At 50.6% G+C, this 22462-nt stretch overlaps 11 protein-coding genes across 11 annotated transcripts; 5 read left to right on the top strand and 6 right to left on the bottom strand.

The window, feature by feature from the left end:
• Positions 1-2360: 2360 nt before the first annotated feature.
• KD926_010153 (trans-2-enoyl-CoA reductase (NADPH) TSC13) lies at positions 2361-3427 on the top strand (the record flags this gene model as incomplete). The annotated part of the gene is made up of 3 exons (XM_053102669.1): positions 2361-2400; positions 2459-2674; positions 2748-3427. The coding sequence occupies 3 exons, from the start codon at positions 2361-2363 to the stop codon at positions 3425-3427; spliced, it is 936 nt and encodes a 311-aa protein (XP_052953920.1).
• A 558-nt stretch (positions 3428-3985) lies between these two features.
• Positions 3986-5089, bottom strand: KD926_010152 (putative alpha-1,6-mannosyltransferase subunit; the record flags this gene model as incomplete). The annotated part of the gene is made up of 3 exons (XM_053102668.1): positions 3986-4216; positions 4306-4739; positions 4798-5089. 3 exons carry the CDS (start codon positions 5087-5089, stop codon positions 3986-3988), a joined length of 957 nt encoding a protein of 318 aa, XP_052953919.1.
• Positions 5090-5743: 654 nt separating this feature from the next.
• Positions 5744-6382, bottom strand: KD926_010151 (mitochondrial 54S ribosomal protein bL28m; the record flags this gene model as incomplete). The annotated part of the gene is made up of 1 exon (XM_053102666.1): positions 5744-6382. One exon carries the CDS (start codon positions 6380-6382, stop codon positions 5744-5746), a length of 639 nt encoding a protein of 212 aa, XP_052953918.1.
• A 414-nt stretch (positions 6383-6796) lies between these two features.
• On the top strand, positions 6797-8405 carry rvb1 (RuvB family ATP-dependent DNA helicase pontin; the record flags this gene model as incomplete). Its single annotated transcript, XM_053102665.1, has 4 exons — positions 6797-6979; positions 7023-7242; positions 7305-7852; positions 7944-8405. 4 exons carry the CDS (start codon positions 6797-6799, stop codon positions 8403-8405), a joined length of 1413 nt encoding a protein of 470 aa, XP_052953917.1.
• A 343-nt stretch (positions 8406-8748) lies between these two features.
• On the bottom strand, positions 8749-10463 carry KD926_010149 (uncharacterized protein; the record flags this gene model as incomplete). The annotated part of the gene is made up of 3 exons (XM_053102664.1): positions 8749-9372; positions 9461-10203; positions 10250-10463. The coding sequence occupies 3 exons, from the start codon at positions 10461-10463 to the stop codon at positions 8749-8751; spliced, it is 1581 nt and encodes a 526-aa protein (XP_052953916.1).
• A 1058-nt stretch (positions 10464-11521) lies between these two features.
• Positions 11522-12232, top strand: KD926_010148 (v-SNARE protein VTI1; the record flags this gene model as incomplete). The annotated part of the gene is made up of 2 exons (XM_053102663.1): positions 11522-11701; positions 11759-12232. 2 exons carry the CDS (start codon positions 11522-11524, stop codon positions 12230-12232), a joined length of 654 nt encoding a protein of 217 aa, XP_052953915.1.
• A 404-nt stretch (positions 12233-12636) lies between these two features.
• Positions 12637-13641, bottom strand: KD926_010147 (DSC3 family protein; the record flags this gene model as incomplete). The annotated part of the gene is made up of 1 exon (XM_053102662.1): positions 12637-13641. The coding sequence occupies one exon, from the start codon at positions 13639-13641 to the stop codon at positions 12637-12639; it is 1005 nt and encodes a 334-aa protein (XP_052953914.1).
• Positions 13642-14390: 749 nt separating this feature from the next.
• On the bottom strand, positions 14391-15126 carry isa1 (Fe-binding Fe/S cluster assembly protein ISA1; the record flags this gene model as incomplete). The annotated part of the gene is made up of 2 exons (XM_053102661.1): positions 14391-14428; positions 14484-15126. 2 exons carry the CDS (start codon positions 15124-15126, stop codon positions 14391-14393), a joined length of 681 nt encoding a protein of 226 aa, XP_052953913.1.
• A 1576-nt stretch (positions 15127-16702) lies between these two features.
• On the top strand, positions 16703-19142 carry KD926_010145 (ARMH3 family protein; the record flags this gene model as incomplete). Its single annotated transcript, XM_053102660.1, has 8 exons — positions 16703-16783; positions 16837-16959; positions 17053-17133; positions 17185-17338; positions 17398-17510; positions 17578-17912; positions 17976-18386; positions 18473-19142. The coding sequence occupies 8 exons, from the start codon at positions 16703-16705 to the stop codon at positions 19140-19142; spliced, it is 1968 nt and encodes a 655-aa protein (XP_052953912.1).
• A 635-nt stretch (positions 19143-19777) lies between these two features.
• On the bottom strand, positions 19778-21134 carry KD926_010144 (MRG family protein; the record flags this gene model as incomplete). The annotated part of the gene is made up of 4 exons (XM_053102659.1): positions 19778-19989; positions 20051-20435; positions 20584-20815; positions 20971-21134. 4 exons carry the CDS (start codon positions 21132-21134, stop codon positions 19778-19780), a joined length of 993 nt encoding a protein of 330 aa, XP_052953911.1.
• Positions 21135-21844: 710 nt separating this feature from the next.
• On the top strand, positions 21845-22438 carry KD926_010143 (Cnl2/NKP2 family protein; the record flags this gene model as incomplete). Its single annotated transcript, XM_053102658.1, has 1 exon — positions 21845-22438. One exon carries the CDS (start codon positions 21845-21847, stop codon positions 22436-22438), a length of 594 nt encoding a protein of 197 aa, XP_052953910.1.
• Between the last annotated feature and the right edge of the window lie 24 nt (positions 22439-22462).

The raw sequence follows: 22462 nt of genomic DNA, 5'->3' as shown, positions 1-22462 counted from the left end.
GTATTGTTCGTTGTCGATACTCCAATAGCGGAATCAAGGAGGAATGGCAACGGGATTCCCAGGAATCCGGCAGGACAATCAGGGCAACAGGCGAGCTGTAATGAATGCAATCAAGACAGGATACTCTCTCAAAGCCTATCCTATACTATAACAATCACCGGAAACCTAAAAACGGGCGTACGTCAGAAGCATATGAACAGCAGTGGGGGAAAGTCAATTAGTATGGCTCCCAGTCAGTGCCAATACACGAACGGAGAGTTGTCTGTAGGAGGCAAGGGGGTTGGGAATGGACAATATAATAACGAAAAATAACAGCCAAGCAAGGTTTTATACGAAGTAGGACTTGCGGGATTTGTGGTAAGCCTACTGCGGCTGAACAGATAAAAATTTTCTCATCCAATTTACAAGAGAAGCAAAATTCTCGGAGACAGACCTGACCTTGAGGGGCGAAATGCTGTTCATGCCACCCCTGGACTGCCCAGCCACTCATGCCGTTTTCAGGCGTGCTTTGAGCATTAATATTCCACCTTTCTGCTCGTATGCATCCTGACGAGGGGGCCCCACTGACAGGTGTTTTTGCAAGAAGAACAATTTGATTCGTGCATGGGCCCGGAGGGTTGACAGCATTTCCAAGCATCCCTAGCCAGCAAACCGGCCGGAGCTGATCGGCTAGACTCAGGAATTTGATGGAATGTTAGCCCGTTCCCCGCAATTCAGTAATCGGAAGGAAGAAACCACGGTTATTGTGTTTTCTATTGCATCAATGGATGGCAGCTGATCGGTATTCGCATGAATACTGGCGATTTCAATCTTCCTGCCGGCGAGATCCTGCATTCGAAGGGAAGGATTCCGCTATTCTGACTACTGTATTTCGCATGTAAATAAGGCCTCTTTCAATGTAGACAGATGATCATACCGATAATCTTACTTGAATTCATAGAGCTTTTAATAATTATACTGCTGCCAGTACCTCGAATTCCAAAAATATCTCATAATGGCTGGCTGGGATATAGAGATTTGTATTCTCTGAAACCCCCTTAAGTCCTATACGTGCCTTCGGAGGTGCTACAGGTCAGCTGAATCAAGACAAGGATGAGCCCGATTGATTGAAAAGTCTTGCAGTGGCGATTCTGCACAATTGTCATCATTATTTTAACTAGCTTATGGCAAGGGGTCAATTGAGACTTTCTCGCAGCCACAGACTCAAATTTAGGAAGAATGAGATTGAGATGGAGACGAAGAGGAGAGAAGTCGATGATGCGGTGGATATCGGGCCCGTATTTACCGGTACCGTAAGGCCCATGGAAGTACAGTACAGTACATACTTCCATATAGGGTCAAAGATATGGCAAAAATAAATTAATATAATAATTAAATATAGTTAATTCATGAAGCTAATTATTATCCACTAGAAATGATTCAATAAATAATATTAGACGGAGAATTGGAATAATCAGGCGATTGGCCTACGGCGAACTAAGGTAGTAGCAAGGTAGGTGAGTACTGAGTCAGTAGGTAGGAACCCTAAATACGTTAATGTTCCTTCACTCCTTCCATGTCTTGCTAGTTGCTGTGTCGATCTCAAGATAGGACCGAGGATGGCCACGGCACATGTAAAATTGCGCGGGGGTGAATTAGCGGTCCTTGTTACTATGGTAGGGCTCCTGAATGGCTATCAATTCCCTAGAATCAATGTTTCTAACCAGCCTTACTCGTGCTACACCGTTTGCAGAGAAATACATTATTTCAGATATGTCCTGGGTAAGCAGTACCTAGGTAACACTTTCATGACCAAGAGTCTAGAACAAGATTCCGAACGACCAAGCCCCAAAATCAAACCAAATTCACCGATCGAATCAGAACTCGTCTGATGATATACGTAGACTCGGAGTAATCCGACGAGACTCGTATTCTCACGGATTCGAAGCTAGATACTCATGCGCAGCTGACTGCATGCGCTAAGCTCAAGTGTCAGCACACTTAAAGCACAAAGGACTTTAAGCATGATCACTCGAGGTGTCAAATTGCAAATCCTCTATCCCTGCACATCGTCTCATATTCCAAACCACGAGCCTCTAGGTAGTTACTCTGTAGAAGAAGTCTGTCATACACTCCAGAATATCCTCCGTGGAAACGTTGAGATCACGTGATCCATATGGACCGAGGCCCCCATCCCAATTCCTCCGCGTCGACCCTCAAGAATCGCCTCGTGTTTTGAGGTCTTCCATTAGCCCGTCTTCCCCTCTTGACGCTCTTTTGGTTCTTGGGTTAGTTTATCTGTGGCTGAAAATATTACTGTTTCTTGCCTCAGAACCCCTGCAAAGAAATAATAAGAGAATCTATTTCAGGCCTCGATTACAATGTCGTCGGCAACCATTACGTTGGTGGTTCAGCCACGAGGTATGATTTCTTTCCCTTAACCCCCGAATTCGCACTTGCTGACCCATCTGGCGAGCAGGAAAGCCAATCAAGGGCCTTCCCAGTGAGCTCGAAATCGCCTCCAATGTCTCGACAGCCGGGATCTACGACTCGCTCGCGCAAACCTCAGGCTTCTCTATCCATCGCCTGAGGATCACCAAGGGAAGCGACCGCAGTGTTGTGCCCAACTCGCGCAACACGATCGTCAATGACTTGGGATTGAAGGACAAGAGTGTCATTCATGTCAAGGATCTTGGTACGGGCACCCAGCAAAGACTAGAGCCAGAACAAAAAAACAACTAACCAGTGCATCTATCGCAATTGCACAGGCCCCCAGATCAGCTGGCGCACCGTGTTCATCATCGAATACCTCGGACCTCTGCTCATCCCGATCCTCTTCCTTTACCCTCTGCGACCCTTCATCTACTACAACTTCGATCAGCTGCCCGAACGATCCAGCCTGCAGCTCTTCGTCTGCGAGCTCCTGACGGTCCATTTCCTGAAGCGCGAATTCGAAACCGTCTACGTCCACCGCTTCAGCAATGCCACCATGCCGGCGCGCAACATCGTCAAGAACAGCGCTCACTACTGGATCTTGGCCGGCTTTAACATCGCCTACTGGGTCTTCCGTCCCGACGCCGCCTCCATGACGAGCCACCCCAACCCGGCTCTCTTCTACCCGGGGCTTGCGCTTTTCGTCTTCGGTGAACTGGCCAACTTCAACGCGCACCTGATTCTGCGTGATCTCCGCCGTCCCGGTAGCACCGAGCGCGGTATTCCCGTCGGCATGGGATTCGGTCTCGTGACTTGCCCTAACTACCTGTTCGAAGTGATGGCTTGGGTGGGTGTTTACCTGGTCAGCGGATTGAGTTGGAGTGTGCTGTTCTTCATCCTGGTTGGCGGCGCGCAGATGGTCAGCTGGGCCAAGAAGAAGGAACGTCGCTACCGCAAGGAGTTCGGTGACAAGTATAAGAACAAGAAGTTTGTCATGCTTCCCGGCCTGATTTAAATGGCCGAGAGAATGTCATACACAGATGGGAGGCCGGCCAGGAATGGGAGGTTGCACATCTATAACTAAATTGACCATGCATGGGCTTGCGAACGGGGCTACGGATTCACCCTGGCGCTTTGCTCATAGCTGCAGAGAACCGTCAATAGGCGTTGAGCTTCATGACGGTAGCTTTGAAACTGACAATGCCTTGACCAGGCTCTTCCATGAGTCTGATGATATCGAGTACGAATCAGCAACGCGCAACGCGTTCAAAATCACGAGTGTTTTGCTATATAACATCTTAGCGATAATAGTAATATTTAACGCACTCATTATTGAACACTATTACACAGACTAAGAATGCTCTATATAAAACTCGTTTCGTAACCCCTAGCTGCTCCCAAAACACCAAAAGTCCAAGATAACAAAAAGGAAAGGAGTTCGTCTCAACCTGTTCATTTCCCAGTGAACTCCAAAACATGAAAAGCCTCCGTCCGACGTCGCGAGGGGGAAAAAATACACAATGTCTTACAAGTCATAACGTCGGTAAGAGCCAAGAGCTAGGAGACCCATAGCTCAGTCGGATTTCAAGTTCTTCGCCCACAGATGGTAATACGGTTCCATCTCTTTCTCACAATTCCGTTTCGGATCCGTATCGCACCCGAAACACCGAAGAACTAGATCCCCTTCCTTATATGTTCCATCCACGGCTGCGCCGGAGGAATCCTTACTATAGGCGTTGATGACGCGCTGGGGGATCAAGGCCAACCGGGCCAAGACAGTAGGGTGCCATTGGACGATGTGGTCCTGTACAGAAAGAAATAGCATTAGCATCCTGAGAACGTGCACCCTAGTCGCGATAAAAGATTCCCTCTTCTTTCAAAAGGTTCTCCTACCAAAGCATGTATCTCCGCCTTCGCAAAGTTATAACCGCGATATAACGGATCGAACCAGAAGTCCAAGAAGAAGCGCGCAAAATCCCCCTGCTTAACGACGAAACTCCCAGCGCTGAGATCCTCGTTATCCGTGCTGACTATCAAGTCAATGTCCTGGGGCCGGAGGTGCGAGTAGGTCTTGATGATGCTGTCGGGCGGCACGACGGGGACGTCTTTGCGCATGAGGGACTCGATCCGGCGGTTATCAAGGAGGCTGGATTCGAGCGACTTGGTCGGGTTCATAAATAGCGCGTGAGCATCTAGGTGGAAGAAGTAGTTCGAGTGCGGATGAGTGGCCATCGCGTGGCGGACGGCGGGGACGATGCCCCAGCTTCGCGGCGCATTGTCGAGCGAGGACTCGTAGTCGGAGAGGTTGGTGAAGAAGTTCACGTAGCCTGTGCGCGAGGGACTATTAGTATCCATAGAGCAGTTTGTATTCCTGGGGGAGTGTACCATGTCGCTTGGCGTAGTCTTCTCTGTTCTTAACGATCTTCTGGATGTACTCGTTGCTGAAGGCGGCGCGGTCTAGTAGGGTGACGATGACAACGCTCGGGGTTCCAATCGGAACGGCAGTCGTTCCGGTACTTGAGGAGAAGAACTGGGACAGAAGGAAGAAGACGAGGAGAAGACCAAAGCCTAGGATTGCGGCCGCTTTGAGTTGTTTCCTGCGCTGGAACGAAATCCGGGGAGAGCGGGCGTAGGGAAGAATATGGGCATTCTTCCGAGGAGGTAGGGCAAACTGCATGGCGGAACTGCGCGCCCCCAGCGACCAGGTGCTGAACTATTGAAAATTGATGAAGAAATGGTCCTAGGATCAGAGCATGATAGAGAGTGGTAGTAATTATCGCCGCGCATCTGAAGTTCATCAGGAACGGCACTAGATGCTCTGCCGGATCCGGAAATTCACTGCGGATCATCGATGGCCCGATGGCAACGTTCCTGGTTGTATGTCTCAAAGGATGATGAGAACGTGACGGAACATTATTTGGTGTAATTTAAAGCATGGGCAAGAGACTTGCTGTGACAAGTCCAGGGTCTCTAGAAGTCATGTAGTGGGACATGTCATGTTGTACATGGTTTCAGAACAACCCGTAACAGAATGCCGAGTGTAGGGTAGATGTAGTATCCCAAATGTAGTAAGTAGCATTGAACAAGAAAAGAAATATAAATACACTGAAAAGCTAATCATGCAAGTCTGGTCAAATCAATGTAGCAACCGAATAGTGTTTGCGTAGTCTCCTCACCATCTCTCAGCAAATACCGACAACGTCCGAAGTGGCATGCGCGAGACATTGTCGACCATAACAAATATAATGATACAGACGCCCATCCATTGGTCACCGCAAATTGAAACAAATCCACTGTTCACCCTCCTCCCCTATCCATGATACTCTCGAACCTAGTACTGCTTCTTGTTGTAGGTCGGCTTCGTGGCTTCCTTGATATTGGTCTCGTCCTCCGCCTTGGCCTTGATCTCCGCCTCCTTCTGCGCCACCCACTCTTCGAACGTTGGGGGCTCGGGGAGACCCAGCTTCTTTCGCTCTTGTCGGAATTGCTCCTGGATCTTCGGCGTCTGCATCACCTGCCATCTCAACCGCCATCCGAAGAGTCCCAGCTCCTTTATCCGCGCGGGCCGGTCGTCCAGCAGGTACTTGTCGAGTCCGCCGGACTTTTGGATCGTCCGCAAGGCCTTGCGCGTGACCTTGATAAACAGATGCTCGTCCAGGGCCTCGCTGTAGATCTTCTTCCGCCGAACGTTCGGCTTCCAGTCTCGGCGGGTTTTCCCCTTATTCCGACCCTGCGAGATCTTGTTTCCGAATTGAATCGTCACGCCGCCGTAGAGACCGGTATTCGACTGCCGGTACATGTAATTCGGGCCATAGGGATAAGGAGGGATGTAGTCCGGTAGCTTGGGGATCTTCTGCGCGGCGGGAGTCGAGGAAAAGGATCTTTTCGAGCCCGTCAACGAGAGGTTGCGAAATGCCGACGAGAGGGAAAACGGCAGAGACATGGCCGAGCGAGACTGCAATCCTGCCATTGTGCTGAATCAAGAGGTCGATACGGGGCAATCGACCATGACAGGAGAGAGAATGTCGGAGAGAAAAAGAAAAAATCGAACAGCAAATCCCCAAGGCGGTGGTGGGGAGAGGGAGAGGGTAGAGGGAGATCGTGCTGGAAGTTCGGGCAGATCAACTTTTGGTGTTGGCGAAAGAATTTGGGGGTTGGCCTGACCGCCTTTCGCAACGGATCGCTTCATTTGATCGATCCCTTGAGCTTTGCCGGGATTTCGGCCAGAAGCAATCATCGTCTTGCTTTCCTCTTTCTACGTCGTCTGTCTCTTTCGTCTCTCTTTCATATCCCCTTTTCTTTGCAAAACATCGAATCTCGGTCCTCTTATCGCTCATCACCCTACTACCCCGTGACTTCCGAGTGAGGTCGCAATCCTTCCATCATGGTTCAGATTAGCGAAGTCAAGGGCAACTCGCGCGAGAACAGAACGGCCGCGCACACGCATATCAAGGGTCTCGGATTGCGCTCCGATGGCAATGCCGAAACGTCTGGGGATGGATTTATCGGTCAGGCCGCTGCCCGTGAGGTGCGCAACTTTCTCTTCTTCCTCCGCAGCACCAAAAGAGTTAGTTCTATGGCAGCTAACATGACTTTTTCTCGTGTAATAGGCATGTGGTGTCGTGGTGGACCTGATTAAAGCGAAGAAGATGGCCGGACGTGCCGTTCTCCTGGCCGGTGGCCCTGGAACTGGAAAGACGGCCCTCGCCCTCGCCGTGTCGCAAGAACTGGGTACCAAGGTCCCGTTCTGTCCGATCGTGGGCAGTGAGATTTATTCCGCCGAGGTGAAGAAGACCGAGGCGCTGATGGAGAACTTCCGACGGGCAATCGGTATGCGACAATGCCAATCACGCTTGGGATCGTACGTAATGGGTGAACTAATATGTCTCTAGGTCTCCGAGTCCGTGAAACGAAAGAAGTGTACGAAGGTGAGGTGACGGAACTCACGCCCGAAGAAACCGAAAACCCATTGGGAGGCTACGGTCGGACAATCTCCCATTTGATCATCGGATTGAAGTCCGCGAAGGGTACCAAGAAGCTGCGTCTGGACCCCAGTATCTACGAAGCCATCCAGAAGGAACGAGTCACTGTCGGAGATGTCATCTACATTGAAGCGAACACCGGAGCTTGCAAGCGCGTGGGCCGATCGGACGCCTATGCCACTGAGTTCGATCTCGAAGCCGAAGAATACGTCCCTGTCCCGAAGGGAGAAGTCCACAAGAAGAAGGAAATCGTGCAAGATGTGACGCTACATGATCTGGACATGGCCAACGCCCGGCCACAGGGTGGACAGGACGTCATGAGCATGATGGGCCAGCTGATGAAGCCCAAGAAGACCGAAATCACGGAAAAGCTGCGCCAGGAGATCAACAAGGTGGTCAACCGCTACATTGACCAGGGCGTTGCCGAGCTTGTCCCCGGTGTGCTCTTCATCGATGAGGTATGAACCAGAGCATCCGTCGCTTAGACGAACTTTCTCCCTCTCCCTCTCCGCATTTTTCATATCCCACTAACCTGCTGCTATCTTTCAGGTCCACATGCTCGACCTCGAATGCTTCACCTACCTGAACCGAGCCCTCGAATCCACCATCTCCCCCATTGTCATCCTTGCCTCCAACCGCGGCCACACGGTCATCCGCGGCTCCGAAGACGTCACCGCCGCGCACGGCGTCCCCTCCGACCTTCTCGCCCGTCTCCTCATCATCCCCACGCACCCTTACACGCCCGACGAAATCAAGACGATCATCCGTCTGCGCGCCAAGACAGAAGGCATCAACATCACCGACCCAGCCCTCGACAAGGTCTCCGAACACGGCAGCAAGGTCAGTCTGCGGTATGCCCTGCAGCTGCTGACTCCTGCCAACATCCTTGCGCGCGTCAACGGACGCCCGGGAGGCATCGAGGAGGCCGACGTCGCGGAATGCGAGGATCTGTTCCTGGATGCGAAGAGAAGTGCGACGATCGTGAACCAGGACAGTGACAAGTTCCTCTAAGGGGTAGAACTTTTGCTCGGTCGATCGATTGCTGTAATGGTGCGATAGGAGAAAGATTTGTTTTTCTCGAAATAATTGGATATGGAAGTTGAACGAGACCCATACCATACTTAAGAAAAAGGAGGGGAAAAAGAAAAGAAAACTTCAGCACAAACAAATGACTTGATATACCACGTGTGATGAGTGTTTGTGGTGTTTTTATGTATCGGAAAGGCGAATTTCATAGCTGTTTTACGTTAATGTCAACCAGTTTCAATTGTTACGTTGGCTTCTTTGCTTTGTTGATACATCGTAAACTGTATTGTTCTTCTATTGGAGTACATACACCAGGGTAAATCCGGCCTTAGGACTGGCTGAATGCTCTATCCTTGTTCCAACGCATGATCAGGGTCCGGACGTTTGGGAAAGCCAACCAGGAGGTACTCAGCAGAATCAAACCGAGCTCAAGTAGTTGGAAATAGACACGGCCAAAGACCAAAATCAACCGAACGACATGCTCTGTTATGCCCAAACCTAAGGAGAAGGGCGACAAATCTAGAGCATGTCGATGGTCAATTTCAAAGGGTACCTTTGCACCCAAATGATCTACCGCAATCTCCAGGCCAGCGGTAACCGAATCCTCTAAAAAGCCGCGACCTGTCCAGCGGAAACCGTAGCTGAGCCCACGCTTGTTCTGAATGGAGTGCAACCGGGTTTGAGCGTAGAGGTACTCAGGATTGGGTTCAGGATCCGTGAATTCCCATACCCCCTGAACGAGGTGAGGGTGTGGCGGGGTGAACGGGTTCAAAGTGATGAAGATACGACCAAAAACGCAGGTCGAAATGTCTTGAAGAGTATTTACATTGTGTGTGAGGGACGATTTTCCGGTCGCCGGTTCTAAAATAGAGCAGCAATGATGCTGGTTGTGACCACTCTGTGGTATAATATAATCGTGTGCTGGCCACGATCGAGATACACCGGGTGAAAGCTATTGAAGCGATGAGCAGTGGTTCAGACAACAAAGGTGCCCGAGGATTTTATGATCACGATCAACCAGGAACCGGTGGAGTACGCACCATCACGTCCGAGTGTAGAACAGCAACGTTTTGAGCTGCCTTGAAACTTTGAATAATATCCCTCTCTCCAGAACTAAGCTTTGGATGAAGCAATCGCAATGCTTCTTGGCTATCCACAGCAAAAACAACATGATCGAAATACATCGGCTGAGCGTCAGACGCGAGGAGAATGTATCCCTTTTTGCCAATGGCGGATACTTCGCGAACCCTGGCTTTGAGATGGACCTTTGCAGGGGAAAATTCTCTGGTCATAGATTTGACGAAATGGTGTACACCCATGTTTATGCGCTGCCACTGAGATGCAGTATGATGCGGGGAAAGGATTTGATAATCATTCAGACAATGAATGAGAGCGTCAAATGGCAATTGCGGAAGAAACCTGCCTGCATTTGTTTTCCACAGTGTCGAGAATAATGGCGAGAGGTAGCCATCATAGAAAGTGCCCGAGTACCCCTCATTTGCGAGGTAATCGTGTGTACTGAGCGAGGCTTGAGAGTCGGAAGTACCGAGAGCCCACACCCAAGACTTAGAAGCCAATGCATCCAAAGCCCAATACTTTAGCCAGATGAAGTCGGCCAGGAGGCGATATGTTTCAATATTGCACAGTATCCAAGGTTTATACATGAGGCTCTTAAGAAGGCTGCCGAACCATTCAAAAGTGTTGCTACCGTCCGATGAGTTGAAATAGAACGGCACTGGAGATGTAGCAACTCCAAGATGGCCAAGCATGGAAACAAGGTTAGCTATCGCTGTTAGTTTTGAAACATGATTCAGTGGAATAGTACTGACGGGAGTTCTCAAAATTAAACAAGGGAGACTCCGTGTTCACATCGACTCGGTTTTTGTCATGCTCATATGGAATAGCCTTGATGCGACCGCCCAAGATCGAGGACGCCTCAAATAAATGAACATCATGGATAGAATTCTGCAGAGCCCAGAAACAGGCGATTCCAGTGCAGCCACCTCCAACGATCGCAACGCGTTCAGTACTTGGGAGCGGCATGAGGACGAGGGCTTGCAGTGTTTGGGTTGTCCATGAAGCCAACAGTTCCACATCAACTAGACGGATCAATTAGACCACTTTGAAAACCACAGCGTGCTTGTAAAGTAGGTCGCAGTGCACGAATTAAGTATATATTTCATGTAGTTTCTCCCTGAGGAGAGATGGAGTGTTCGAACAAGGGCCAGGAAGTCATCCAACACCGGAAGACAGACATGAATCACGAATAGAGCGGCCAAAGAGATCTTTTATTGATCCGCACAGACTCTCTGATGTTTCGCAAGTTCAACCCGCGTGTGGATGTCGAGTGTGATCATATCAGATGATAGGTAGTAAGCAGCGCAGTAGCTTGAAGGAGGAAAGACCCCAGAGATGCATGGCGATTATGACGGTATTCTAGGCGTTCATTGGCCCAAAACGTATGGAGAACTGGATTACGGGGGTCCATTCAGTGCTCCACCGATCCAGGATGAGGTTAATAGTCATCTGCGGCTGGCGATCTCAGCGCTTGCAACCTGAGAAATACGACATTGTATGCGGATCACATGAAGAATTCGAGGTACCCCGGAGGTAGATGACGAAAGGGTGTGGATTGTGGCAGTAAATTAGTCCCGATGGGATGAAAGAATGACAACGATTAATTAAGTAAGGCAGGAAAGGAGACATGCCAGACGGAAGCGTCAACCTCGGCCGCAGATCACGTGGACACCGCGGGAAGTCCATTGAGCAATCCGTCAATCAATCCATCGCAATAGTGCATTTATGCGTCTCCCTGTCATAAGCAGTGCCATCATCCGCCCCTTCCGAGCTAATTCGACGCAGACTCGGTCTCGAGACTTCATCCACCTGCACAACCGACGGAATACGCCCGAAAATCTGCTAATACTTCCTTTCTCGAGCCACATAGTGCCACTAGCCACCAGCCACCGCTAGATAAGGTGGCCACAGTTCCCGTCAGCCTAGAGACCACCTCCGGCCGCTTACAATCGTGGGAGATCAACCTAGCCTACGACACACAGACTCTCTCCCCTAGAATCTCTCCCTGAATCCTCACTACCACAATGTCGAACCCGTTGGATACCGATGCCGGCTCGGAGCTGTTCAGCAGCTACGAGACCGAGCTGAAGCTCATACAGGCCGATCTGAACCAGAAGCTGGATCAAATCGCCGAGTCTAGCGGGGAACAGCGGAAGTCGGCGATCAGAGCCGCGGAGCAGTCTCTTGACGAGGCCACGGAGCTGGTAGGGTCATGAACAACCCCATCATCCTTCCCTCTCATTGCTAATACTTGAGTCTAGTTGAATTCAATGCGCCTGGAGAAGCAGAACATCCCCTCCGCCGCCCGATCTAAAGTCAACGTGCGATTCCGCAATTACTCCTCGGATGTTGACGAATCCAAACGCAAACTTAAGTCTCTCTCGGACGACCGCAAAGCGCTCTTCGGCGATCGCTACACAGACGACCCTCAGGATGAGCATCTGGAGCAGAGACAGCAACTTCTCTCCGGCACGGACCGCCTGGAGCGCAGCTCCTCTAGACTGCGGGACAGTCAGCGAATTGCTCTCGAAACCGAAGATATCGGTCGCAACACGCTGGCTGATCTGAACCAGCAGCGGGAGACCATCATGCATACGCGGTCAGGACTGCTGCAGAGTGAGGGTTACGTGGATACCAGTATTAAGACTTTGAGGGGAATGGCCCGTAGGTACTGTCACCTTCTACAGCTCCTGTTGGATGAGATATACATCGATCTTGACTTTGATAGGTGGTAAATACTAACGTGTCTTGTTCTTTCTTACAGGATGGCTACGAATCGGATAATTACGATTGCGATCATTACTTTGTTGGTCCTCTTGATTGTCGCTGTTATATACGGCAAGTTTCATTGAGCGTCGGGCTTTAACGGGCGTTGCGAAGGCGTTGCTTTATTAATCTTCTTTTTCTATCTTACGACATCTTTTGGCCTGCATTCGCAGATACACTATTACTGCCACAGAACATTTGTATGATATTACTCTGATGCCTGTAGCTTCTTGAAGAAACTACCCAGTGGACTTGAATCAAATATCTGCCGGTTCAATAAGTAGAGGGGGGTATCATCGATAGTATGTACATACAACACAATCATAAATAGCATATCCCAAACAGGGGACAAAAGAACAAAACACCCATCCATTCAATTCATCATCCGCATTGCCCCGAACGCAACATTCACCACCACCCCAACAAACACCGCCAACCCTTTCCGCCAGCTCCAAACCCCCTCCTCTCGTCGCAACCACATCGCACACCCCACCGGCCAAAAGAACCCCATCACCGCCCCCCACAGCATATCATCCATTGCGCCTCGAGAGCCCGCCCCGAACCCACCATCGTCGTCGTCCGCCAGCGCCGTTCCTCCCCCACCTTCCGCCCCAGCCGTCATGGACGACGAACCCTCGTCCATCCATCGGTCCTCGAGCTCACGCAGCTCTGCCCCGCTGGGCATCGTATCTGGCGTTCGCGACACGGATTGAATCGCCATGAACTGCGACCGCAGCGCCGTGACCTCCGCCGCCGTAAACCCCGCCGAGAGCAGCCGGTCGAAGCCACGAGGCGCGGGTGTCGTAGTGGACCCGTGGGGTTGTTGCCACTGTCTCTGCTGCTGCTGGTGTGTGGTATACAGCCCCGAACGCTGCGCAGATGAACCATCTTTCTCCGATTCTTGTTGCTGCTGCTGCAGCGTCGACGACGCAGCTGCTTCGGCGACTAGGTCCGTCGCCGAGAGGACGATATCGCCGATTGAGCAGTGGATATAGAGACGGGGCGGGTCACGAACGGGCGCCTTGCCCTTGCCTTTAGGGTCGAGGGGAGTAGTATCGGAGTCATCATGATTCGGGAGCACCCTGGGCGAACGAGCCGGCGACGGGGGCAATTTCAGGGACGTAGCGAGAGCGACGGTATCTTCGAGGCCACGGCCGGCGTAGATAAGACGAAGACGGTGGGAGGAGAGGTTCGGAGGGAGACGAGTGCGAACTAATTGTTTCAGGCCAGCTGCGGTGGTGGTCTCGGGGTATAGAACGTCGAGGGGGAGATCGGCTATTGAGGCTGAGAAGCGGATTGTTAGGTAGAGGGGGTTGGACGCTTGGTCTGCCTCTGCCCCATCGTTTAGATCGGGGGTTAGGAAGGACGGCGTTGTCATAACTCCTGGAGGGGTTGAATCGTGCCTGACCAGGCTGTATATGGGTGGTCCAGTATGTTAGATAGACGACCCTGGAATGCCAGTGCTGAAGGCGGTGTTTCGATAAGCAGCTCCGATACTCCGATACTCCGACAGGCAGTGTTTCCCGGTGATGACCCACGTGATGCCGACGAGGGAGCCCAATCAACCCCGGGAAATGTACCATTTGGGAACCGTGCGAGTTACAGAATTGTTTTACAAGTACAGTATATTGAATTTAGATACGGATAGATGGGTACTAGATCTGAGGCACACAACATTTAACTGGCTAGCCTGTTTGTGGTTTCCATATATTCGCCGTTCGACGTCATATCGGAAAACTTGTCGGAAAACGTCCACAAAAAGAAAAACGAGCAGGTGAACACATTGAAACTGAGTACAGGCGGCAAGCTACAGTGAATGAAAATTTTTGGCAAAATGTATAGACTCTTTCATTTCAATGTCATTATTATTGTACAAATCCCCTTGCAGACAATCCAGTAGGGGGGAAATCGGATTCCAAGGGGGGGAAAGAGAGAAGCCATCACACAAAGAAAAAAGCAGCGAGCGGGATAAATGACCGGGGAATCAATGAGGTATATTCGACAATGTGGTGAAACAGGAATCCGGAAACCCAAGAACCATCCGTAATCTAAGAACGCCGTCCGATGCACCGTTTAAAAAGGACTCCGCAAAACAACCGGACAGGGAAATGAAATGGAAGTAATCGATTAGACCATGAAAGATTCGCCGCATCCGCATGATTCCTCTGTGAAATACGTTAGTGATTGTTGAGAAGTTCAATAGAAACGAGGGAGACCTACTTATGTTGGGGTTCCGGAAAACGAATCGCTTGCTCAGCTTGTCTTCTTGCCAGTCCATTTCACTGCCAATGATGCTGAACAAGGCTTTGCTGTCAATGAGGACCTTCACGCCTTCCTGTTCCACCACCTCGTCGAACATTCCGGGCTTTTCCACGTATTCCAGATGGTAGGCGAGACCCGAGCAGCCCTTGTTCTTGACCCCAACTCGAATGAATTTGGGATCCGGCTGAGAGACAAGCTTACGGAGCTGCTCGATGGCCAAGGGAGTCAGCTTCATAGCGGCCTTCCTGGGACGCAACTTCCTCCGGGGCTTTTCCGCGGGCTTGGGGGCGGTGGCGGGTTTGGACTCGACGGGCTTCGACTTTTGCGCCTCGCTCTCTCGGTAGCTAATGTTGGATGAGGTGTGTTGCTTCTCCGGGTCATGCTGGAAGGGAGTCGATGGGAAATCGGCGCCAATCGAGGTGTCGGGAACTCCAGCGTTCCGGGGCATGGGGAAGGAGGTAGGCAGGGAGTGCGGACGATAGGCAGTCTGAGTCTGCATGTCCCGCCTCGATGATGATCGATAAACATTTCCGTAAGACGAGAATAGACGAAGACTTCTCGTCGATAGCGTGGTGGAAGGTTTTCTCAGAGAAGCAGCCATTGTGGCGGATGATGTCACCGGGTGGTGAACGGCTCTGCAGAACGACATGATGGATTTAAAATGTGAATATGAGATGTAAGATGCTCTATAGGATTATAGAAGCCAGAAAGGGCTATGTTTGCATGCGAAAGAGTGGGTGTATCGCCGTGGATAGCAAGTGAGTGGGGTGTGAAGAGGATGAGTCTGAAGATCGAGGTCCGTTGAGTTCTGTTTTGAAGGCGGACGGGCGTCGGCTAAACCTAAGGCACGCACGGGGGACCGGCAGTCCGTCGGCCAATCAGGAGCCAGGCGTTTCTACACAAGTTCGGTGGCGCCACTTTGGTCGTCTGACGGGGAGAAAACTATTATTAATCCCTTATATTAACTATTTTTTTTTTATTAGGTTTAGCGAGATAGTGGACTGTGTTTAATCTGTCAGGTTCATGCACGCAAGGATCGTCTGGACAGGTCGGGGAATGGTCTTCCATTGTTGTGACCCGGAACTGGTAACCGTCGGGTGCTGACCATTGCTTTGTGACCACCTTTTCGAGTTACCGCATTGGCCCTGCCGTTCCTGCTCCTCCCGATTCGGCCTCAGGCATTCCAGTCCGGCTGACTCATGGCTTTCGCTCGTCTTCCACCATCAGCCTTGTTACTCCGTACACCGTACTCCGTAGATGATCAATCTAGGCGAGACAGGGCTGACGGATTCCGCCCTCTTAGGTCACATCATCGTCGAGGTTCGTGCGATTGACTTCGACGTAGCTCTAGCTCTAACTGGAAGCACTCGGGACCCGGTCGCGCCGGGAGCGGTAATTGCAGGGTAATAATACCAAATACCGTCACAACACGTGACCTAAACTCCAAAAAAACCACAGATTTTTTCTAACATTTTAGGTGTGGTCCTGTCAGATCATAACAGAATTTGTATGCATCACAATCATTTAACGTGATTTCCCCCACCAAAAAGAGAGAGGAATGTAGAAAAACGTTACAAAGAGTGAACATATCTATTAGCTATCTAGATCCGTTTTCAGAATTCGATTATCGGCTTTTTTTGCGGGGCTAGGAACGATTTTAGTTCTTGCTGGCGGCCTTCCTTATGTTTTGGTGAGGGCGAGTCTTGAGGTTCGGTCGGCGCTGACGGCCAGGTCACGTGATGTCAGGTACCCCTTATTATGTCATCGCCCCTGTCGGTCGCTCACGGGGAGTATGAGGCACCACCGTAGGAAGACACTCTCAATGAGGAGAGGTTTCTAGGAATCATATCGAACATCCTGATGTAAATTGTAAATATGTATGCTTTAAATTTGGTACTTCTATATGACCACACCCCCGTAGCCAAACCGTCGAAAGTGTGGCTGGTGGACTGCAGATGGCGTACGTGGCTGGTGTGGATTACCCCCAAAAAAAGGCCGAAAAAGGGCGAGAATAATAAGACGGACGGGCAACGTGGATCAAAGCGATGGGAGAGGAATATCACCACCGCTTCTCACCCTATTGTTATCCAGTCCCCTTTTGGCCTCCCGCTTCCCCTCTGCCATGCTAGCGATGATCCCGTGTTCTGTGCGGATCGTCGAACGTCCTATCTAACATCATGGAATCCCCCTTAACCCAGCAAAGTAGACCCGATTATTTCAAACCTAAGATCGTGCAACTATACGAGAATCTCTTTCAAGTGCGCGCGCCCACCTGCTTGTGTGTTTCCTGATACTGACCTGTCCCCGGTAGACAACCGATTATGCAGACCCCTCCGAGGGGTTCTGGAAGGAATTCTTCTTGTTGCCGCCTGATCGCGCGCAGCTTCGGTCTATCCTAGACCAGCTCAGTCCCGATGAGATCTTGAACTTGCAGGTGGGCTACTCGTCCCTTTTCGCTCATTTCATGACATTTCTTTTTATCTAGTGTCTTTAATTGTGAACTTTCAGTTTGCTAACTCGTCACCAGACCCAAACCCAACAACTCTTTGCTCGCGCAATCCGTGAGGCAGCTTCAGGCAACAAGCCCGCGGATTCCTATGCGCTCGAGGTATGTTCATCGCAAGAGTTATTATACGTCAACCTCTAAGTAGTGACTTAGACCTTGGCGGTCTTTCTAGCCTGCGTCTTGAGGAAGAAGTATACCAATCCAAGTTCCGATATCATCACTGTTCTTGCCGGACTGGATGATGTGGACCATGTCATCTCGAACTTCGTTACCGTCTTGGATGGCATCATCCGCAATGGTAGTAGCTGTGAGTGGCTCCGAACGAATCTTATGATTTTCAGAGCATGTATATTGACCTTCCTCTAGTTGAATTTCGAATGAAAGCCATCAAAACTGCTATTGCCATGATCAGTGGGGCATACAAGACTAGTCTTGTCTCTTACTTCACACATCGTGACCTCTTCCCGTCGCTTATGAAGGTTTGTCGCCCAGGGCCAGTGCGTTGTGCTGCTCAGCCGCCTGGATGAAGGCTGACCTGCCGTACAGTTCATACAAGACTCCGAAACCTCCATTCAAGTGTTCGAGCCTTTCCTCATGTTGGGGCTATTGGCAAACTACAACAAATTTGAGTTTCAGAATCCCTACCAGCTCCGACTCGATGACTTCGTCAATGAATCAAGCATTCGCAAGATCGTCAGCGGGGTCAGTTTGTCTTGCGGCGCCCTGAGAAACGGCTACGTTGCCGTGCAAGATGACGCCCCCGAAGGATGGTCGTTGATCAGCACCCTGATCTACTTCGGGTTGGGCGTGCTTGCGCCCAATAGAAGGGACCGCTCTAGTCCTCCCACTGCGGAAGAGGCGAAGGAAATGTTCACGGCACTGTAAGCCTTCTCCTTGAGGAACCCCAATCCGTGAAACCTCACCCCGCTAACACTGTTGAACAGACCCGCTCAGCAGGCAGCTATCCTTCTCGCTACCTACGACTTCACAAACGCCAACAAGCTCTTTGGCCATCACCTCATCACCTCTGCCCCTGAAAAAGACAACGAGGAATCCCCTTTCGCGACCTTCCTGTCCATGACTTCCTATCTCCTGCAGCACGCCTACCGATCACCCAGGGTGGCCCAGTATGCGGAACTCAACCTCTTCACTCTTCGCATTCTTGCCGAGGACTCTTCCCTATGCAAGCAACTTTGCATTGAGGATACCAAACGGAAAATTCGTCTCTGTCGACAGAGACAGCCCTATCTTCCCATCGTCACCGGAGACCGCGTTCTTGCAACCGCTATCTTCGATATGATGATCGACACCATCTCCCACAACCTCCGACGACGTCTAGACATCAACCTCTACAGGTACCTACCTACCTCCCTGCCCCCTCTCCCACCCCTTCTCCCCTCCCTTCATCCCAAGACATTGCAATTAACCCTATCCCCCACAGCCAAGCAATTGCGATCCTCCTCCGCCTCTTCACCTACCTCTCCATGAACAAAATCCGCCTTAACTACCACTGGTCCGAGCTCTGGCGCACGCTGCTCTCCCTCATGCGCTTCCTCACCACCTACGTCTCCGACCTCTCCGGCAGCCCACACATCGACACACTCGCCACCACCCTCGTCGACCTGATCGCCTTCTGCGTTTCCACCGGCGACACCTTCCTCCCGGACCCATCCTCCTACGACGACCTCTTCTACAAGCTCGTCGAGACCGGCCCCATCATCTCTAAATTCCGCGACGTCTACATCGCCAAGCCCTCGTCTTCCACTACCCCCGCTTCAACCAAGGCCGCTGACCCCTCCACTACTACCAAGGACGTCCACGTCGCTGCTATCGACACTCTGATCTCCGTCTCCACGCACTTCTACACCCTCCTGTTCAACCCGGATCAGAGCGCCGACGCGAAATCCGACGCCCCGATTCCGGCCACGCAGAAGAAGAATCTCAGTCCGCGTGAGGTCCACCGTATCATCAAGCAGGGATATGAAACGCTGAGCATCCAGTCCCCTGACGGACTGAGCGCTTGGACAAGATACCGCGAGACAGACTGGAAGCCGGAACTGAAGCGGGCGGCGCGATGTGCGGTGGATGATGCGAGACAGTTGGTGGTGTAAGCGGGGAAGAGGGGGAAAGTGTCTATGTTTATGCTTTTGAAGGCCATTATATTTTCCCCCTCCCCTTTCATGTTTCTTTTTCTCTTTTTCGATTGTATGCTGTTGTTTACTTTTCTGTTCGTGCTGACTTGGCATACGGGTTGTTTATAGAAAAAGGTGATGATGATGGATTAGTTAGTTTGGAGTCCCGGGTGGATGTCCAGGAAAATAAAATTTCGATAGTTGCATTTTTCTCTTGTTCATTCTTCCTTCTTCATTCTGGCTTTGGAAAGACAAGCACGCATAAGAAAATGCTTCCTATTTAGGAGTAATTAGGTATCTTAGGATCTCCACGACCTCTGTTCCCGCCTCCTAGTCGATAACCAACACAACCGAAACAGGTAGCCGCATCAAGCAAATCCATCCATAATTCGCCAGTTCTATACTTATGTTACAGGTTACCCCAACCCATTAAAAACTGTAGTTCGCATGAAGTCTTGTCCCGCCATGGTATCCAAAACATTGCGTTTGTCGCAGCCGACACTAGGTCGAGAAAAAGAAAAAGAGAGAAGAAAGAAAGATATACGGAGACGATAATTGGACAATAGGAATATCGATCACAGGATTATCTTTCATGATCAAAAAGACATTGTTTTTCAAACTAAATGCGAGGTGGCAGTTCCGGGATTCGGGTTCGGAACACCCCTAGCTTTGTCGACGTACTCATTGCTCATGGTCATGTAGCGCGTTGCGAAATACTTGTTGGAATTCTTACTTAGCCAGAGCGTGAATTTCGAAAGCTCCTCACGAAGTCGGTTGGTGGACTGCATGTCCATATTTGTCTGCGCAATGAGCTCGGGCATAGTCGCTACCTTTTGTTAGTCACCTTCATCTGGAATAAAGCACGGATGCGAGAAGTGTGCACTTACCAAACAGTCGAGTCAAATGTTCGGCACCGTAGATGTCAAGGGGCGACTTGTCGGCCAGATTCCCCGAGCCTTTCTCCCACTCTTTACGGAGGGTGCGGTACTGTTCACGCTCAAATTTGTAAAGAAGGATCTTGTCCAGAGCTTTGTCAAAGTATTCTTTGATTCCCGAGATCACCTCTTCGAGCACATCGGTGTCAGCTCCGGTCGTCCGCTTGGGCTTTTCTTCCGCCTCGTAGTCTTCAAAGATCTGATTGACGGAACATTTCGCGGGTAACGCCACGACTTGCTGATTCTTGGTGATATTCTCCCAGTCATCAACGAGGAGCGATTTTAAGTTGTCAGGCATGACGATTCGCACTGATGGCCGAATATAGAAGTTATCCTCCTGAGTTCGTTAGTTTTGTTCTTTTTTTTTTTTTTCGCCATTACGATGATGGTTTTAATCCAGCCACCGCCATGGTAATTTTCCGGGTAACAATGCCACAATATTGAGCGAAGAACGGGGGAAAATTAGTAAAAAAAACAAAACATACCTTTTCAATGTCATTCTCTCTGGCTCTCTTATTGTTGCGACCAGGAACGGACAATTGGCGCTCCTCGCTTCCCCGTACGGGGCTGGGATCGGAGCCTCTTCGCCTCTTCACGGAGGGTTTGGCGGTTTTCTGACGGTAAGCGGCCTCCGCATCTCGGCGGAGAGTAGTCGCCAACTCCCGGTTCTCCTCTGTGAATTTACGTAGACGATCTTGGGGGACCCAGTCATCCCAGCTGGATTTAGTCGATAAGTGCGGTGTTAGTCAAATTCACGTCTGTGTAACGTCCCGATGAAAAGCGCGTCCATTTCTTTCATTCTTGCTCGCGGCAAGAAACTTGAAAATAGGTGGGAGCACATGAAGTATAACGAAAGGGGAAAGATCACTTACGTGTTCTTCCAGCCTTTGTAGTGGACCAGGTACTCAACAGGGCTTTTGCGGTCGTCGGGAACGGTGTGCTTTACATCGAGAATCTTGGCTTCATACAAGATCTCATGGTGAAAGCAAAGAACCTTCTCGTCTTTTTGATAAGACATCTGGGCTGCTGGAGCCATTTTGAAAGTGGAAGAGGAGCAAGTGGAAGAGAGATGAAGAATGTAGAATGGACAATCCGGAGCCACCCAGATAACGGTAGAGGTGAAGAAGCAACACCGCCTCGCTGGCAGCTAGGATTTCTCCAGGTAACCACTGCCTTAAAGCACTCAACGCAAGAACTACTGCCAACCCAGGGGTTAGACACAGAGTGTGACAGAGACACTTGAGAACTGCTAGGGTTTCTGTTAGTCGGTATATCAAAGGTATGGCTTTTCAGATAGGGAGGCCAGCACACCACCTTCAAGCACCCTGTGACGAAGACAGCAAGGGTATGGATGCTATTGTGCTCAATCTCTTTCAGAACCGCTGAGCCAATGGACAACAGAAGGATCCAGGAGGAGGGAGAGCGATCTGTGTTGCGCAAGAAGATAGGAGGGAGTCGCTCGGCGCGTGCGGAGGAAAAGAAGCCAAGAAAGTGAGGCAGGGAAGCGGAAGCGACGCGTCCGCCGAAAAAGGCTAAATGGCGGCTCCATCAATAATATTTAACTTCCTTCCTCCATTCCCCCATCATATTGTCTACGATCTTCCATCTACGTTAGTGTCCCCAAGTCTCTCCGCGTGGTTCCTCAGCGAGAACTCGATCAGATTGTCAATCAGTGAATTTTCCCTCAATTGCCCTTTTTCTCGGACTGTTACTCCAACACAGGCACACTTGTCCAGATCCATCACCATGGCTCCTTCCGAGGCATCGATTCTGAGTAATTTTCTCTTGACTCCGGCTTCATTGCCGACTGTCATGTCGCTGCAAAAATTCACTGAGTTGTTTCCGAAACGACTGCGCTCCCACCCTCATGTCAGAGTACTGTATCGCGAGTTGCAGCAACTGCGCGAACAAGACATGGATTTAGTCAATGAAAATATCGACAAAGAGATTGACCAAGGGGAGACGCAAAAAGCTGATCTCCGCAAAGCAATGATGGAAGCCGGCGTCGATGGCTTGAGCGCGGATGATCAGCGCGAAATGGACTTAGACATTCAACTATTCGGTCAAACGTCTACCACTGCCCCCCGGGATTATCATTCTATGTCTAGTCTCCTGTCAGCAATGGAAGCGGCCTGTTCAAGCATTGAGCAGGACATTGAAGGCGTGGACAAAGATGCGAGCAACCTTCTCTCCGGGCTCAACTCCACGGTCGGCGAAATGAGCGATCTTCGCTACGGGAAGATGCAGGGTCCTGCTGGGACTTCCGGAGAGGAAGTGGTAAATGAAGCCATCAAAGGTCTTCAAAATCTCGAAAATGCTTGTTACAAAAGCAACCCCTAGCAGCGAGGCACCGAATGAACAGGG

Source organism: Aspergillus affinis (assembly GCF_023601865.1).
Source record: "Aspergillus affinis strain CMG 70 chromosome Unknown NODE_77_length_175834_cov_85_933294, whole genome shotgun sequence".
NCBI classification, from domain to species: domain Eukaryota; kingdom Fungi; phylum Ascomycota; class Eurotiomycetes; order Eurotiales; family Aspergillaceae; genus Aspergillus; species Aspergillus affinis.
The sequence above is the reverse complement of the archived record's forward strand: the minus strand, read 5'-3'. Positions and strand labels throughout refer to the sequence as shown.